Here is a 16,965-nt window from a genome sequence, read left to right as displayed (position 1 = left end):
AGAGAGTTCTGTACCAAAGAACATCCTACCCCTGGTCATACCTGAGACCTCTCTAACCCCACCTCCTCCTAAAACCTCTCCCAGACCACACCCCCTGCTCTCCCTCCGCATCTCAGAGTCCAACCTGCAGGAGACCCCACCCTTACACATAGCCTCGCCCACACAGGTAGTCCCTCCAATAGTCTCCTTACAGGACTATGACGAGGTGTTCCTCCAGGAGCTGGCCCCTCCCTCCCCTCCTCCTCCCCGCTCCCCATCAGGGAGACGGACATCACAGAGGACTTCCCTCCTCCTCCTCCTCTCCTCCTCCTCCTCCCCTCCTCCTCCTCACCCCCAGACAAAGAGGAGCATCGTCCTGAGCTACAGCACTTCAACAGGTACAACATGCTGTCATCGCTACACTACTGCACAATATAACAAAGGTTTTTGTTCCACTATTCTAATGTGCATAGACAAAGAGACACTGACAAGATCAACATAACACCTGATGTAAATGCAACAATGTTGAAATGTTCAATCTTTTAGAAAATGGACCCCTCATCATTACTGCCATGTGTACCGTCTGTTTCTATCCATGCAGCTGTGAGTTTCTGGAGGCTGTGCGTCCAGAGAGAAGACCATCTATCTCCTCCCCTTCCCCTCAGACAGTCCCCCTCTCTATCCCCCAGCCTGAGACTCCGACCCACCAGACCCCCATCGACCCCAGCAGCAGTATCCCAGATCCCCAGCAGGGGCCTAGCGGTAAGGAAAGCCTGGGGTTAGAGTACCATCTCCTGGCCAGGAGGGAGAGGTCTGCTGGGGAGCTGAAGGTGGAAGCCCTGGTCAGACAGCTGGTGTCCCGGGGGGATAAGACCCTGAGCCCGATGCTGGACACCTGGCCCGGGGGCGGACGGACCAGCACCATGGACCTGATGGAAGAGATCTTCCCCGCTGGGGGAGGGAGGTTGCCGTGGCAACGCCGTAGGAGCAGCACCTGGCTGGAGGACAGGTGAGAGGAGGAGGAGACAAGGGCAGAGGGGGACGGGAGGGGAGGAGGAGAGAAGTGGGGTGAGGTCTGGTTATCAAGAGGGACTAAGGGTGTGTGTGTGTGTGTGTGTGTGTGTGTGTGTGTGTGTGTGTGTGTCTGTGTGTGTGTGTGTGTGTGTGTGTGCGTGCTTGGTGTGTGCGCTTGGTGTGTGTGTGTGTGTTTTATTCCTGTTATGTAACTTAATGATAGGCTAGAAGACTATATGATCAGGGTTCATTAACAACAGGTATGCTATAACAGAGGGCCTTTGTTGAGTCTGTTACATTACGGCTCAGTTTATTGCTTGACGTCACAAAATAACCGTTAGGTTTCAGAATAGATCATTAGTGTAAATTGTGGAATTAGATTACATACAGTAAGAGCAGCTAAGTAAGCAAGCTTCCTTTAGGTTCCTTTGCTTTGTGTTGTTACGTGATGTGAGGCTTAATGATTATACTATTGAAAACTAAAAAAACGAAGTCTGGTCTGAAAAAATAAAGGAAATTCACATGAGCACCACCAAGGTTTTCCAGCACACAGCTTTGACCTACTACAGTAGTTATGTTGGTCTATTATACTTCAAACTATGTGTTGGCTGCTCAGGATTCAAACCATCTCAAACAGTCTCATTCATAGTCTTAGAGGAGGTGCTTCCACACACAATAATGTGATTTATACCACATACAAGAAAAAGTATTGGATTATTCACAAAATATTAAAAAAATTGTGGAATGTTGTCCCACTCTTCAATGGCTGTGTGAAGTTGCTGGATATTGGCGGGAACTTGAACAAGTTGTCATACACGTCAATCCAGGGCATCCCAAACATGCTCAGTGGGGTGACATATCTGGTGATTATGCAGGCCATGGAAAAAGTTGGACATTTTCAGCTTCCAGGAATTGTGTCGAGATCCTTGAGACATGGGGCCGTTCATTATCATGCTGCAACATGAGGTGATGTCGGCGGATGAATGGCACGATAATGGGCCTCAGCATCTCGTCCCGGTATCTCTGAGCATTGAAATTGCCATCGATAAAATGCAATTGTGTTCGTTGTCTGTAGCTTATGCCTGCCCCCTACCATAACCCCACCGCCATGGGGCACTCTGTTCACAACATTGACATCAGCAAACTGCTTACCCACAAGACACCACACACGCTGTCTGCCATCTGCCCGGTACAGTTGAAACCGGGATTCATCTGTGAAGAGTACACTTCTCCAGCGTGCCAGTGGTCATCGAAGGTGAGCATTTTCCCACTGAAGTCAGTTACGACGCCGAACTGCAGTCAGGTCAAGACCGTGGTGAGGACGACGAGCACGTAGAGGAGCTTCACTGAGACGGGTTCTGTCAGTTTGTGCAGAAATTCTTCAGTTGTGCAAAACCCACAGTTTCATCGGCTGTCCGGGGTGGCTGGTCTCAAACGGTCCCGCAGATGAAGACGCCGGATGTGGAGGTCATGGGCTGGTGTGGTTACATGTGGTCTGTGGGTGTGAGGCCGATTGGACAGACTTCAAAATTCTTTAAAGCGATGCTGGAGGCGGCTTAAGGTAGAGAAATGAACATTCATTTATCTGGCAACAGCTCTGGTGGACATTGCTGAAGTCAGCATGCCAGTTGAACGCTCCCTCAAAACTTGAGACATCTGTGGCATTGTGTTCAGCTCAGGAAACATGGGACCAACACTTTACATGTTGCGTTTATATTTTTGTTCAGTCTAGTCTGAAGTACAATACCAACATTGCTACTGTAGTAGGTCAAAGCTGTGTGCTGTAAAGCCTTTAGTAGAACTGTGTGCTGTAAAGCCTTGGTAGAGCTGTGTGCTGGAAAACCTTGGTAGAGCTGTGTGCTGGAAAACCTTGGTAGAGCTGTGTGCTGGAAAACCTTGGTAGAGCTGTGTGCTGGAAAACCTTGGTAGAGCTGTGTGCTGGAAAACCTTGGTAGAGCTGTGTGCTGGAAAACCTTGGTAGAGCTGTGTGCTGGAAAACCTTGGTAGAGCTGTGTGCTGGAAAACCTTGGTAGAGCTGTGTGCTGGAAAACCTGCTGTGTGCTGGAAAACCTTGGTGAGCTGTGTGCTGGAAAACCTTGGTGGAGCTGTGTGCTGGAAAACCTTGGTAGAGCTGTGTGCTGGAAAACCTTGGTGGAGCTGTGTGCTGGAAAACCTTGGTGGAGCTGTGTGCTGGAAAACCTTGGTGGAGCTGTGTGCTGGAAAACCTTGGTAGAGCTGTGTGCTGGAAAACCTTGGTAGAGCTGTGTGCTGGAAAACCTTGGTGGAGCTGTGTGCTGGAAAACCTTGGTAGAGCTGTGTGCTGGAAAACCTTGGTGGAGCTGTGTGCTGGAAAACCTTGGTGGAGCTGTGTGCTGGAAAACCTTGGTGGAGCTGTGTGCTGGAAAACCTTGGTAGAGCTGTGTGCTGGAAAACCTTGGTGGAGCTGTGTGCTGGAAAACCTTGGTGGAGCTGTGTGCTGGAAAACCTTGGTGGAGCTGTGTGCTGGAAAACCTTGGTGGGTGAAATAGACATTGTGGTGCTCATGTGAATTTCCTTTTTTTTTTTATCGGCTTCAGACCAAATGCATATTCTCACTTAAAACTTGAGTTTTTTTAGTTTTTAATTTCCATGTTTTTTAACGCCAGAAGGGGATTATAGAACATTATTACACAACATTATAATACAGAAATACAAGAAAAAGTCAACAATAGTGTGAAATAGCAACAGAAATAATGTAGTTGTTAGTATTTTTTTTATATTAACAGCTGATTTTCCTGAGGGAAAAGAAAACACAGAAACACATTTTAAGCCAATATGGAGTAAACTGGAAACTTTTCCCCCAGATCTCTCTTATTAAGACAATCGAGCAAACTCCTGGAAAATACACAAATAATCAACATGTACCCTCCTTTAAAGTTTACTGAAGAAAGGCCTAGTACTACATTACCTGTAAACAAAAGGTGAGTTATCACTAAATATAACATTTACAACCAAACGTACATTCGTCAGATATAGTCAACTTTATAAATACAATTCAGGGATGGCCACAACTGCTCTTGACAAGCAGCAGGTTTATACAGGCTTTTTTGTTGTTGTTCAAGCCCAGTTCTACATCACCTGATTCTACTATACATGGTCTTGAACAGCTGAGGTCTTGATGAACAGCTGAGGTCTTGATGAACAGCTGAGGTCTTGATGAACAGCTGAGGTCTTGATGAACAGCTGAGGTCTTGATGAACAGCTGAGGTCTTGATGAACAGCTGAGGCCTTGATGAACAGCTGAGGTCTTGATGAACAGCGGAGGCCTTGATAAACAGCTGAGGCCTTGATGAACAGCGGAGGCCTTGATGAACAGCTGAGGTCTTGATGAACAGCTGAGGTCTTGATGAACAGCTGAGGTCTTGATGAACAGCTGAGGTCTTGATGAACAGCTGAGGTCTTGATGAACAGTTGAGGTCTTGATGAACAGTTGAGGCCTTGATAAACAGCTGAGGCCTTGATAAACAGCTGAGGTCTTGATGAACAGCTGAGGTCTTGATGAACAGCTGAGGTCTTGATGAACAGCTGAGGTCTTGATGAACAGCTGAGGCCTTGATGAACAGCTGAGGTCTTGATGAACAGCTGAGGTCTTGATGAACAGCTGAGGCCTTGATGAACAGCTGAGGTCTTGATGAACAGTTGAGGTCTTGATGAACAGTTGAGGCCTTGATAAACAGCTGAGGCCTTGATAAACAGCTGAGGTCTTGATGAACAGCTGAGGTCTTGATGAACAGCTGAGGTCTTGATGAACAGCTGAGGCCTTGATGAACAGCGGAGGTCTTGATGAACAGCTGAGGCCTTGATGAACAGCGGAGGTCTTGATGAACAGCTGAGGCCTTGATGAACAGCTGAGGCCTTGATGAACAGCTGAGGCCTTGATGAACAGCGGAGGCCTTGATGAACAGCGGAGGTCTTGATGAACAGCTGAGGCCTTGATGAACTGAACAGCTGAGGCCTTGATGAACAGCTGAGGCCTTGATGAACAGCTGAGGCCTTGATGAACAGCTGAGGCCTTGATGAACAGCTAAGGCCTTGATAAACAGCTGAGGCATTGATGAACAGCGGATGCCTTGATGAACAGCTGAGGCCTTGATGAACAGCTGAGGTCTTGATGAACAGCTGAGGCCTTGATGAACAGCGGAGGCCTTGATGAACAGCGGAGGTCTTGATGAACAGCTGAGGCCTTGATGAACAGCTGAGGCCTTGATGAACAGCGGAGGCCTTGATGAACAGCGGAGGTCTTGATGAACAGCTGAGGCCTTGATGAACAAGCGGAGTAGTAGAATCAGGTGTGGTAGCACTGGGATTAAACATTTTAAAAACATGCATAACCCTGTGGATTGTCAAGAACAATTTGAGTAACTCCTGATACAAATAGTGCTGAGAAACACTAAGTCATTAGACAAGTGTAAAACACTAAGTGTAAAACACTATGAAGACAAATTATATGTCAGCTTTGTTTCTCAGTAACGGACAGACGGCTCATGACAAGAGGCTTGTGTGTTGTGTGTTGTGTACCTCCAAGTTGATTTGCACATTTTCATCGAGATTGGTGTCAGAGATTTTAATTTAACATTGAGCTTCAAAATCAATGCCTATATATTATAGGGGCTATCACCCCCCACAATACTCTGGTCATGAACAAAGGGAAAACTGCCCTCTACTGATTAGTTGGTTAAACTGCCCTCTACTGATTAGCTGGTTAAACAGCCCTCTACTGATTAGTTAGTTAAACAGCCCTCTGATTAGTTGGTTAAACAGCCCTCTGATTAGTTGGTTAAACAGCCCTCTGATTAGTTGGTTAAACAGCCCTCTACTGATTAGTTGGTTAAACTGCCCTCTACTGATTAGTTGGTTAAACAGCCCTCTACTGATTAGCTGGTTAAACAGCCCTCTGATTAGCTGGTTAAACAGCCCTCTACTGATTAGCTGGTTAAACAGCCCTCTGATTAGCTGGTTAAACAGCCCTCTACTGATTAGCTGGTTAAACAGCCCTCTGATTAGCTGGTTAAACAGCCCTCTACTGATTAGCTGGTTAAACAGCCCTCTACTGATTAGTTGGTTAAACAGCCCTCTACTGATTAGCTGGTTAAACAGCCCTCTACTGATTAGCTGGTTAAACAGCCCTCTACTGATTAGCTGGTTAAACAGCCCTCTACTGATTAGTTGGTTAAACAGCCCTCTACTGATTAGCTGGTTAAACAGCCCTCTACTGATTAGTTGGTTAAACAGCCCTCTGATTAGTTGGTTAAACAGCCCTCTACTGATTAGTTGGTTAAACAGCCCTCTGATTAGTTGGTTAAACAGCCCTCTACTGATTAGTTGGTTAAACAGCCCTCTGATTAGTTGGTTAAACAGCCCTCTACTGATTAGTTGGTTAAACAGCCCTCTACTGATTAGCTGGTTAAACAGCCCTCTACTGATTAGTTGGTTAAACAGCCCTCTACTGATTAGTTGGTTAAACAGCCCTCTGATTAGTTGGTTAAACAGCCCTCTACTGATTAGCTGGTTAAACAGCCCTCTACTGATTAGTTGGTTAAACAGCCCACTGATTAGCTGGTTAAACAGCCCTCTACTGATTAGCTGGTTAAACAGCCCTCTACTGATTAGTTGGTTAAACAGCCCTCTACTGATTAGTTGGTTAAACAGCCCTCTACTGATTAGTTGGTTAAACAGCCCTCTGATTAGTTGGTTAAACAGCCCTCTACTGATTAGTTGGTTAAACAGCCCTCTACTGATTAGTTGGTTAAACAGCCCTCTGATTAGTTGGTTAAACAGCCCTCTACTGATTAGTTGGTTAAACAGCCCTCTACTGATTAGTTGGTTAAACAGCCCTCTGATTAGTTGGTTAAACAGCCCTCTGATTAGTTGGTTAAACAGCCCTCTGATTAGCTGGTTAAACAGCCCTCTACTGATTAGTTGGTTAAACAGCCCTCTACTGATTAGTTGGTTAAACAGCCCTCTACTGATTAGCTGGTTAAACAGCCCTCTGATTAGTTGGTTAAACAGCCCTCTACTGATTAGTTGGTTAAACAGCCCTCTACTGATTAGTTGGTTAAACAGCCCTCTGATTAGTTGGTTAAACAGCCCTCTACTGATTAGTTGGTTAAACAGCCCTCTACTGATTAGTTGGTTAAACAGCCCTCTGATTAGTTGGTTAAACAGCCCTCTACTGATTAGCTGGTTAAACAGCCCTCTGATTAGTTGGTTAAACAGCCCTCTACTGATTAGTTGGTTAAACAGCCCTCTACTGATTAGCTGGTTAAACTGCCCTCTACTGATTAGTTGGTTAAACAGCCCTCTACTGATTAGTTGGTTAAACAGCCCTCTGATTAGTTGGTTAAACAGCCCTCTACTGATTAGTTAGTTAAACAGCCCTCTACTGATTAGCTGGTTAAACAGCCCTCTGATTAGTTGGTTAAACAGCCCTCTACTGATTAGTTGGTTAAACAGCCCTCTACTGATTAGTTGGTTAAACAGCCCTCTGATTAGTTGGTTAAACAGCCCACTGATTAGTTGGTTAAACAGCCCTCTACTGATTAGTTGGTTAAACAGCCCTCTACTGATTAGTTGGTTAAACAGCCCTCTACTGATTAGTTGGTTAAACAGCCCTCTACTGATTAGCTGGTTAAACAGCCCTCTACTGATTAGCTGGTTAAACAGCCCTCTACTGATTAGTTGGTTAAACAGCCCTCTACTGATTAGTTGGTTAAACAGCCCTCTACTGATTAGTTGGTTAAACAGCCCTCTACTGATTAGTTGGTTAAACAGCCCTCTACTGATTAGCTGGTTAAACAGCCCTCTACTGATTAGTTGGTTAAACAGCCCTCTACTGATTAGTTGGTTAAACAGCCCTCTACTGATTAGCTGGTTAAACAGCCCTCTACTGACATATAGTGGGGCAAAAAAGTATTTAGTCAGCCACCAATTGTGCAAGTTCTCCCACTTAAAAAGATGAGAGGCCTGTAATTTTCATCATAGGTACACTTCAACTATGACAGACAAAATGAGAAGGAAAAAATCCAGAAAATCACATTGTAGGATTTTTAATGAATTTATTTGCAAGTTATGGTGGAAAATAAGTATTTGGTCACCTACAAACAAGACAGATTTCTGGCTCTCACAGACCTGTAACTTCTCCTCTGTCCTCCACTCGTTACCTGTATTAATGGCACCTGTTTGAACTTGTTATCAGTATAAAAGAAATACAGTGAGTCTGGATTGGTTAAACAGCCCTCTACTGATTAGTTGGTTAAACAGTGGCAGCACTGCCCTCTACTGACATGGTTTAATATTGAAGGTCAAAGAACAAAATGTCTTTCCTTTCCCTGTTGAAAAGAAGTCTCAGATCCTATACTATAATGTATTAAATACAATACTACTCTTATTTGACCAGAAAGGCAATTATTGTTTACAAAGGAACATATGCACAATGATATTCTTGACATTCTCAGTTGGGTTTTAGGATAATGAGGAAGACATGTTGTGAAGTTGTATCAAAAACGTGTTTCAATATTACATGTATTATATCAAAGTAGGTTCAGGGGACAGTTATTTTAGATTCCGTGGTGTGTCACAGTTCCAACCGTTCCATAGTTCCAACCGTTCCATAGTTCCAACCGTTCCATAGTTCCAACCGTTCTATAGTTCCAACCGTTCCATAGTTCCAACCGTTCTATAGTTCCAACCGTTCTATAGTTCCAATCGTTCTATAGTTCCAACCGTTCTATAGTTCCAACCGTTCTATAGTTCCAACCGTTCTATAGTTCTAACCTTTCTATAGTTCCAACCGTTCTATAGGTCCAACCGTTCTATATTTCCAACCGTTCTATAGTTCCAACCGTTCTATAGTTCCAACCGTTCCATAGTTCCAACCGTTCTATAGTTCCAACCGTTCTATATTTCCAACCGTTCTATAGTTCCAACCGTTCTATAGTTCCAACCGTTCTATTCTCCGAGGAGGATCAGGTTGATTAAGTGTGACCCGGTTCTACGCTGGAATGTTGTTCTTTCTCAACATTCTATTCTGCCTGTCCTGTAAAATAGGCCAGTCATGAAGCCAAACCAGTCAGAGCTTATTCCTTATAGCAGGGGTGTGTGTGTGTGTGTGTGTGTGTGTGTGTGTGTGTGTGTGTGTGTGTGTGTGTGTGTGTGTGTGTGTGTGTGTGTGTGCCTGCGTTCATGCGTGCGTGCGTGTACATGTACGCGCTTTTGAGTGAGTTTCAACCGAATAACACACACACCTCGAAAATTGTTTTGGCATCTCACACACTATTCAACAGACTAGTGCTTCCTGCTTGTTGAGTAGTGCATGCTGCTTGTGGTGTACTGCATGTTGCGTACTGCATGTTGTGTGCTGCTTGTTGTGTGCTGCTTGTTGTGTGCTGCTTGTTGCTGACTGATTACTGCATGTTGCTTACTGCATGTTGCTTACTGCATGTTGCCTACTGCATGGTACGTACTGCTTGTTGCGTACTGCTTGTCGCTTACTGCTTGTCGCTTACTGCTTGTCGCTTACTGCTTGTCGCGTACTGCTTGTTGCGTACTGCTTGTTGCGTACTGCTTGTCGCTTACTGCTTGTTGCGTACTGCTTGTCGCTTACTGCTTGTTGCGTACTGCTTGTTGCGTACTGCTTGTCGCTTACTGCTTGTTGCGTACTGCTTGTCGCTTACTGCTTGTCGCTTACTGCTTGTTGCGTACTGCTTGTTGAGCACTGCTTGTCACTTACTGCATGTTGCGTACTGCTAATTGCATACTGCTTACTGCTTGTTGAGTACTGCTAATTGCATACTGCTTGTCGCTTACTGCTTGTTGCGTACTGCTAATTGCATACTGCTTGTCGCTTACTGCTTGTTGCGTACTGCATACTGCTTGTTGCGTACTGCTTGTTGCGTACTGCATACTGCTTGTTGCGTACTGTATACTGCTTGTTGCGTACTGCTTGTTGCGTACTGCTAATTGCATACTGCTTGTCGCTTACTGCTTGTTGCATACTGCATACTGCTTGTTGCGTACTGCTTGTTGCGTACTGCATACTGCTTGTTGCGTACTGCTTCTTGCGTACTGCATACTACTTGTTGCGTACTGTATACTGCATGTTGCGTACTGCTAATTGCATACTGCTTGTCGCTTACTGCTTGTTGCGTACTGCTAATTGCTTGTTGCGTACTGCTTGTTGCGTACTGCATACTGCTTGTTGCGTACTGTATACTGCATGTTGCGTACTGCTAATTGCATACTGCTTGTCGCTTACTGCTTGTTGCATACTGCATACTGCTTGTTGCGTACTGCTTGTTGCGTACTGCATACTGCTTGTTGCGTACTGCTTGTTGCGTACTGTATACTGCTTGTTGCGTACTGCTTGTTGCGTACTGCATACTGCTTGTTGCGTACTGCATACTGCTTGTTGCATACTGCTTGTTGCGTACTGCATACTGCTTGTTGCATACTGCTTGTTGCGTACTGTATACTGCTTGTTGCGTACTGCTTGTTGCGTACTGCATACTGCTTGTTGCGTACTGCATACTGCTTGTTGCGTACTGCATACTGCTTGTTGCGTACTGCTTGTTGCGTACTGCATACTGCTTGTTGCATACTGCTTGTTGCATACTGCTTGTTGCGTACTGCATACTGCTTGATGCATACTGCTTGTTGCGTACTGCATACTGCTTGTTGCATACTGCTTGTTGCGTACTGCATACTGCTTGTTGCATACTGCTTGTTGCGTACTGCATACTGCTTGTTGCATACTGCTTGTTGCGTACTGCATACTGCTTGTTGCATACTGTTTATTGCGTACTGCTTGTTGTTTATTGCGTACTGTTTATTGCGTACTGCTTGTTGTTTATTGCGTACTGTTTATTGCGTACTGTTTATTGCGTACTGTTTATTGCGTACTGTTTGTTTATTGCGTACTGTTTATTGCGTACTGTTTGTTGTTTATTGCGTACTGTTTATTGCGTACTGTTTGTTGTTTATTGCGTACTGTTTGTTGTTTATTGCGTACTGTTTATTGCGTACTGCTTGTTGTTTATTGCGTACTGTTTGTTGTTTATTGCGTACTGTTTATTGCGTACTGTTTGTTGTTTATTGCGTACTGTTTATTGCGTACTGCTTGTTGTTTATTGCGTACTGCTTGTTGTTTATTGCGTACTGTTTATTGCGTACTGTTTGTTGTTTATTGCGTACTGTTTGTTGTTTATTGCGTACTGTTTATTGCGTACTGCTTGTTGTTTATTGCGTACTGCTTGTTGTTTATTGCGTACTGTTTATTGCGTACTGTTTATTGCGTACTGCTTGTTGTTTATTGCGTACTGTTTATTGCGTACTGCTTGTTGTTTATTGCGTACTGTTTATTGCGTACTGTTTGTTGTTTATTGCGTACTGTTTGTTGTTTATTGCGTACTGTTTATTGCGTACTGTTTGTTGTTTATTGCGTACTGTTTATTGCGTACTGTTTGTTGTTTATTGCGTACTGTTTGTTGTTTATTGCGTACTGTTTATTGCGTACTGTTTGTTGTTTATTGCGTACTGCTTGTTGTTTATTGCGTACTGTTTATTGCGTACTGCTTGTTGTTTATTGCGTACTGTTTATTGCGTACTGCTTGTTGTTTATTGCGTACTGTTTATTGCGTACTGTTTGTTGTTTATTGCGTACTGCTTGTTGTTTATTGCGTACTGTTTATTGCGTACTGTTTATTGCGTACTGTTTGTTTATTGCGTACTGTTTATTGCGTACTGTTTATTGCGTACTGTTTGTTTATTGCGTACTGTTTGTTTATTGCGTACTGTTTGTTTATTGCGTACTGTTTGTTTATTGCGTACTGTTTGTTTATTGCGTACTGTTTATTGCGTACTGTTTGCTTATTGCGTACTGTTTATTGCGTACTGTTTATTGCGTACTGTTTGTTTATTGCGTACTGTTTATTGCGTACTGTTTGTTTATTGCGTACTGTTTGTTTATTGCGTACTGTTTATTGCGTACTGTTTGTTTATTGCGTACTGTTTGTTTATTGCGTACTGTTTATTGCGTACTGTTTGTTTATTGCGTACTGTTTGTTTATTGCGTACTGTTTGTTTATTGCGTACTGTTTGTTTATTGCGTACTGTTTGTTTATTGCGTACTGTTTATTGCGTACTGTTTGTTTATTGCGTACTGTTTATTGCGTACTGTTTGTTCATTGCGTACTGTTTATTGCGTACTGCTTGTTGCTTATTGCGTACTGTTTATTGCGTACTGTTTATTGCGTACTGTTTATTGCGTACTGTTTATTGCGTACTGTTTATTGCGTACTGTTTATTGCGTACTGTTTATTGCGTACTGCATGTTGCTTACTGCATGTTGCTTACTGCATGTTGCCTACTGCATGGTGCGTACTGCTTGTTGCGTACTGCTTGTCGCTTACTGCTTGTCGCTTACTGCTTGTCGCTTACTGCTTGTCGCTTACTGCTTGTTGCGTACTGCTTGTTGCGTACTGCTTGGTGCGTACTGCTTGTCGCTTACTGCTTGTTGCGTACTGCTTGTTGCGTACTGCTTGTCGCTTACTGCTTGTTGCGTACTGCTTGTCGCTTACTGCTTGTCGCTTACTGCTTGTTGCGTACTGCTTGTTGAGCACTGCTTGTCACTTACTGCATGTTGCGTACTGCTAATTGCATACTGCTTGTCGCTTACTGCTTGTTGAGTACTGCTAATTGCATACTGCTTGTCGCTTACTGCTTGTTGCGTACTGCTAATTGCATACTGCTTGTCGCTTACTGCTTGTTGCGTACTGCATACTGCTTGTTGCGTACTGCTTGTTGCGTACTGCATACTGCTTGTTGCGTACTGTATACTGCTTGTTGCGTACTGCTTGTTGCGTACTGCATACTGCTTGTTGCGTACTGCTTGTTGTGTACTGCATGTTGCGTACTGCTAATTGCATACTGCTTGTTGCATACTGCATACTGCTTGTTGCGTACTGCTTGTTGCGTACTGCATACTGCTTGTTGCGTACTGCTTGTTGCGTACTGCATACTGCTTGTTGCGTACTGTATACTGCATGTTGCGTACTGCTAATTGCATACTGCTTGTCGCTTACTGCTTGTTGCGTACTGCATACTGCTTGTTGCGTACTGCTTGTTGCGTACTGCATACTGCTTGTTGCGTACTGCATACTGCTTGTTGCATACTGCTTGTTGCGTACTGCATACTGCTTGTTGCGTACTGCTTGTTGTGTACTGTATACTGCTTGTTGCGTACTGCTTGTTGCGTACTGCATACTGCTTGTTGCGTACTGCATACTGCTTGTTGCGTACTGCATACTGCTTGTTGCGTACTGCATACTGCTTGTTGCGTACTGCTTGTTGCGTACTGCATACTGCTTGTTGCATACTGCTTGTTGCGTACTGCATACTGCTTGTTGCATACTGCTTGTTGCGTACTGCATACTGCTTGATGCATACTGCTTGTTGCGTACTGCATACTGCTTGTTGCATACTGCTTGTTGCGTACTGCATACTGCTTGTTGCATACTGCTTGTTGCGTACTGCATACTGCTTGTTGCATACTGCTTGTTGCGTACTGCATACTGCTTGTTGCATACTGCTTGTTGCGTACTGCATACTGCTTGTTGCGTACTGCTTGTTTATTGCGTACTGTTTATTGCGTACTGTTTATTGCGTACTGTTTGTTTATTGCGTACTGTTTATTGCGTACTGTTTATTGCGTACTGTTTATTGCGTACTGTTTGTTTATTGCGTACTGTTTATTGCGTACTGTTTGTTTATTGCGTACTGTTTGCTTATTGCGTACTGTTTATTGCGTACTGTTTATTGCGTACTGTTTATTGCGTACTGTTTGTTTATTGCGTACTGTTTGCTTATTGCGTACTGTTTATTGCGTACTGTTTATTGCGTACTGTTTATTGCGTACTGTTTATTGCGTACTGTTTGTTTATTGCGTACTGTTTATTGCGTACTGTTTGTTTATTGCGTACTGTTTATTGCGTACTGTTTGTTTATTGCGTACTGTTTATTGCGTACTGTTTGTTTATTGCGTACTGTTTATTGCTTACTGTTTATTGCGTACTGTTTGTTTATTGCGTACTGTTTGTTTATTGCGTACTGTTTGTTTATTGCGTACTGTTTGTTTATTGCGTACTGTTTGTTTATTGCGTACTGTTTATTGCGTACTGTTTATTGCGTACTGTTTGTTTATTGCGTACTGTTTGTTTATTGCGTACTGTTTGTTTATTGCGTACTGTTTATTGCGTACTGTTTATTGCGTACTGTTTATTGCGTACTGTTTATTGCGTACTGTTTGTTTATTGCGTACTGTTTGTTTATTGCGTACTGTTTATTGCGTACTGTTTATTGCGTACTGTTTGTTTATTGCGTACTGTTTGTTTATTGCGTACTGTTTGTTTATTGCGTACTGCTTGTTGCTTATTGCGTACTGCTTGTTGTTTATTGCGTACTGTTTATTGCGTACTGTTTATTGCGTACTGTTTATTGCGTACTGTTTATTGCGTACTGTTTATTGCGTACTGTTTATTGCGTACTGCTTGTTGCGTACTGTTTATTGCGTACTGTTTATTGCGTACTGTTTATTGCGTACTGCTTGTTGCTTATTGCGTACTGCTTGTTGTTTATTGCGTACTGTTTATTGCGTACTGTTTATTGCGTACTGTTTATTGTGTACTGCTTGTTGCTATTGCGTACTGCTTGTTGTTTATTGCGTACTGTTTATTGCGTACTGTTTATTGCGTACTGTTTATTGCGTACTGCTTGTTGTTTATTGCGTACTGCTTGTTGTTTATTGCGTACTGCTTGTTGTTTATTGCGTACTGTTTATTGCGTACTGTTTATTGCGTACTGTTTATTGCGTACTGTTTATTGCGTACTGCTTGTTGTTTATTGCGTACTGCTTGTTGTTTATTGCGTACTGTTTATTGCGTACTGCTTGTTGTTTATTGCGTACTGCTTGTTGTTTATTGCGTACTGTTTATTGCGTACTGCTTGTTGTTTATTGCGTACTGCTTGTTGTTTATTGCGTACTGTTTATTGCGTACTGTTTATTGCGTACTGTTTATTGCGTACTGCTTGTTGTTTATTGCGTACTGCTTGTTGTTTATTGCGTACTGTTTATTGCGTACTGTTTATTGCGTACTGTTTATTGCGTACTGTTTATTGCGTACTGTTTATTGCGTACTGCTTGTTGTTTATTGCGTACTGCTTGTTGTTTATTGCGTACTGTTTATTGCGTACTGTTTATTGTTGTTTATTGCGTACTGTTTATTGTTTACTGCTTGTTGTTTATTGCGTACTGTTTATTGCGTACTGTTTATTGTTTATTGTTTATTGCGTTGTTTATTGCGTGCTGTTTATTGTTTATTGCGTGCTGCTTGTTGTTTATTGCGTACTGTTTATTGCGTACTGCTTGTTGTTTATTGCGTACTGTTTATTACGTACTGTTTATTGCGTACTGTTTATTGCGTACTGTTTATTGTTTATTGCGTACTGTTGTTGTTTTTATTGCGTACTGTTTATTGCGTACTGTTTATTGCGTACTGCTTGTTGTTTATTGCGTACTGTTTATTGCGTACTGTTTATTGCGTACTGTTTATTGCGTACTGTTTATTGCGTACTGTTTATTGCGTACTGTTTATTGCGTACTGTTTATTGCGTACTGTTTATTGCGTACTGTTTATTGCGTGCTGTTTATTGTTTATTGCTGCTTGTTGTTTATTGCGTACTGTTTATTGCGTACTGTTTATTGCGTACTGTTTATTGTTGTTTATTGCGTACTGTTTTGTTTATTGCGTGCTGTTTATTGCGTACTGTTTATTGCGTACTGTTTATTGCGTACTGTTTATTGCGTACTGCTTGTTGTTTATTGCGTACTGCTTGTTGTTTATTGCGTACTGTTTATTGCGTACTGTTTATTGCGTACTGTTTATTGTTTATTGCGTACTGCTTGTTGTTTATTGCGTACTGTTTATTGCGTACTGTTTATTGCGTACTGCTTGTTGTTTATTGCGTACTGTTTATTGCGTACTGTTTATTGCGTACTGTTTATTGCGTACTGTTTATTGCGTACTGCTTGTTGTTTATTGCGTACTGTTTATTGCGTACTGTTTATTGCGTACTGTTTATTGCGTACTGTTTATTGCGTACTGCTTGTTGTTTATTGCGTACTGCTTGTTGTTTATTGCGTACTGTTTATTGCGTACTGTTTATTGCGTACTGCTTGTTGTTTATTGCGTACTGCTTGTTGTTTATTGCGTACTGCTTGTTGTTTATTGCGTACTGTTTATTGCGTACTGCTTGTTGTTTATTGCGTACTGCTTGTTGTTTATTGCGTACTGCTTGTTGTTTATTGCGTACTGTTTATTGCGTACTGTTTATTGCGTACTGTTTATTGCGTACTGCTTGTTGCTTATTGCGTACTGTTTATTGCGTACTGTTTATTGCGTACTGTTTATTGTTTATTGCGTACTGTTTATTGCGTACTGTTTATTGCGTACTGTTTATTGCGTATTGTTTATTGCGTACTGTTTATTGCGTACTGTTTATTGCGTACTGTTTATTGCGTACTGTTTATTGCGTACTGTTTATTGCGTACTGTTTATTGCGTACTGTTTATTGCGTATTGTTTATTGCGTACTGTTTATTGCGTACTGTTTATTGCGTACTGTTTATTGCGTACTGCTTGTTGCTTATTGCGTACTGTTTATTGCGTACTGTTTATTGCGTACTGTTTATTGTTTATTGCGTACTGTTTATTGCGTACTGTTTATTGCGTACTGTTTATTGCGTACTGTTTATTGCGTACTGTTTATTGTTTATTGCGTACTGTTTATTGCGTACTGTTTATTGCGTACTGTTTATTGCGTACTGTTTATTGCGTACTGTTTGTTGTTTATTGCGTACTGTTTATTGCGTATTGTTTACTGC

General features: G+C 42.5%; 1 protein-coding gene across 1 annotated transcript in view; it reads left to right on the top strand.

The window, feature by feature from the left end:
* The window catches only part of LOC115134336 (protein Shroom3-like), a 198,188-nt gene that overhangs the window by 147,245 nt on the left and 33,978 nt on the right, over positions 1-16,965 (top strand). The window contains 3 exon segments of the mRNA XM_065017194.1: positions 1-248; positions 251-377; positions 581-988. The exon segment at positions 1-248 is cut by the window's left edge and continues 203 nt beyond it. Of these exon segments, the coding sequence (XP_064873266.1) occupies positions 1-248; positions 251-377; positions 581-988 (783 nt within the window).

Source organism: Oncorhynchus nerka, linkage group LG4 (genome assembly GCF_034236695.1).
Source record: "Oncorhynchus nerka isolate Pitt River linkage group LG4, Oner_Uvic_2.0, whole genome shotgun sequence".
Taxonomy (NCBI): domain Eukaryota; kingdom Metazoa; phylum Chordata; class Actinopteri; order Salmoniformes; family Salmonidae; genus Oncorhynchus; species Oncorhynchus nerka.
Note: the sequence above shows the minus strand (reverse complement) of the source record. Positions and strands in the feature narration are given on the sequence as shown.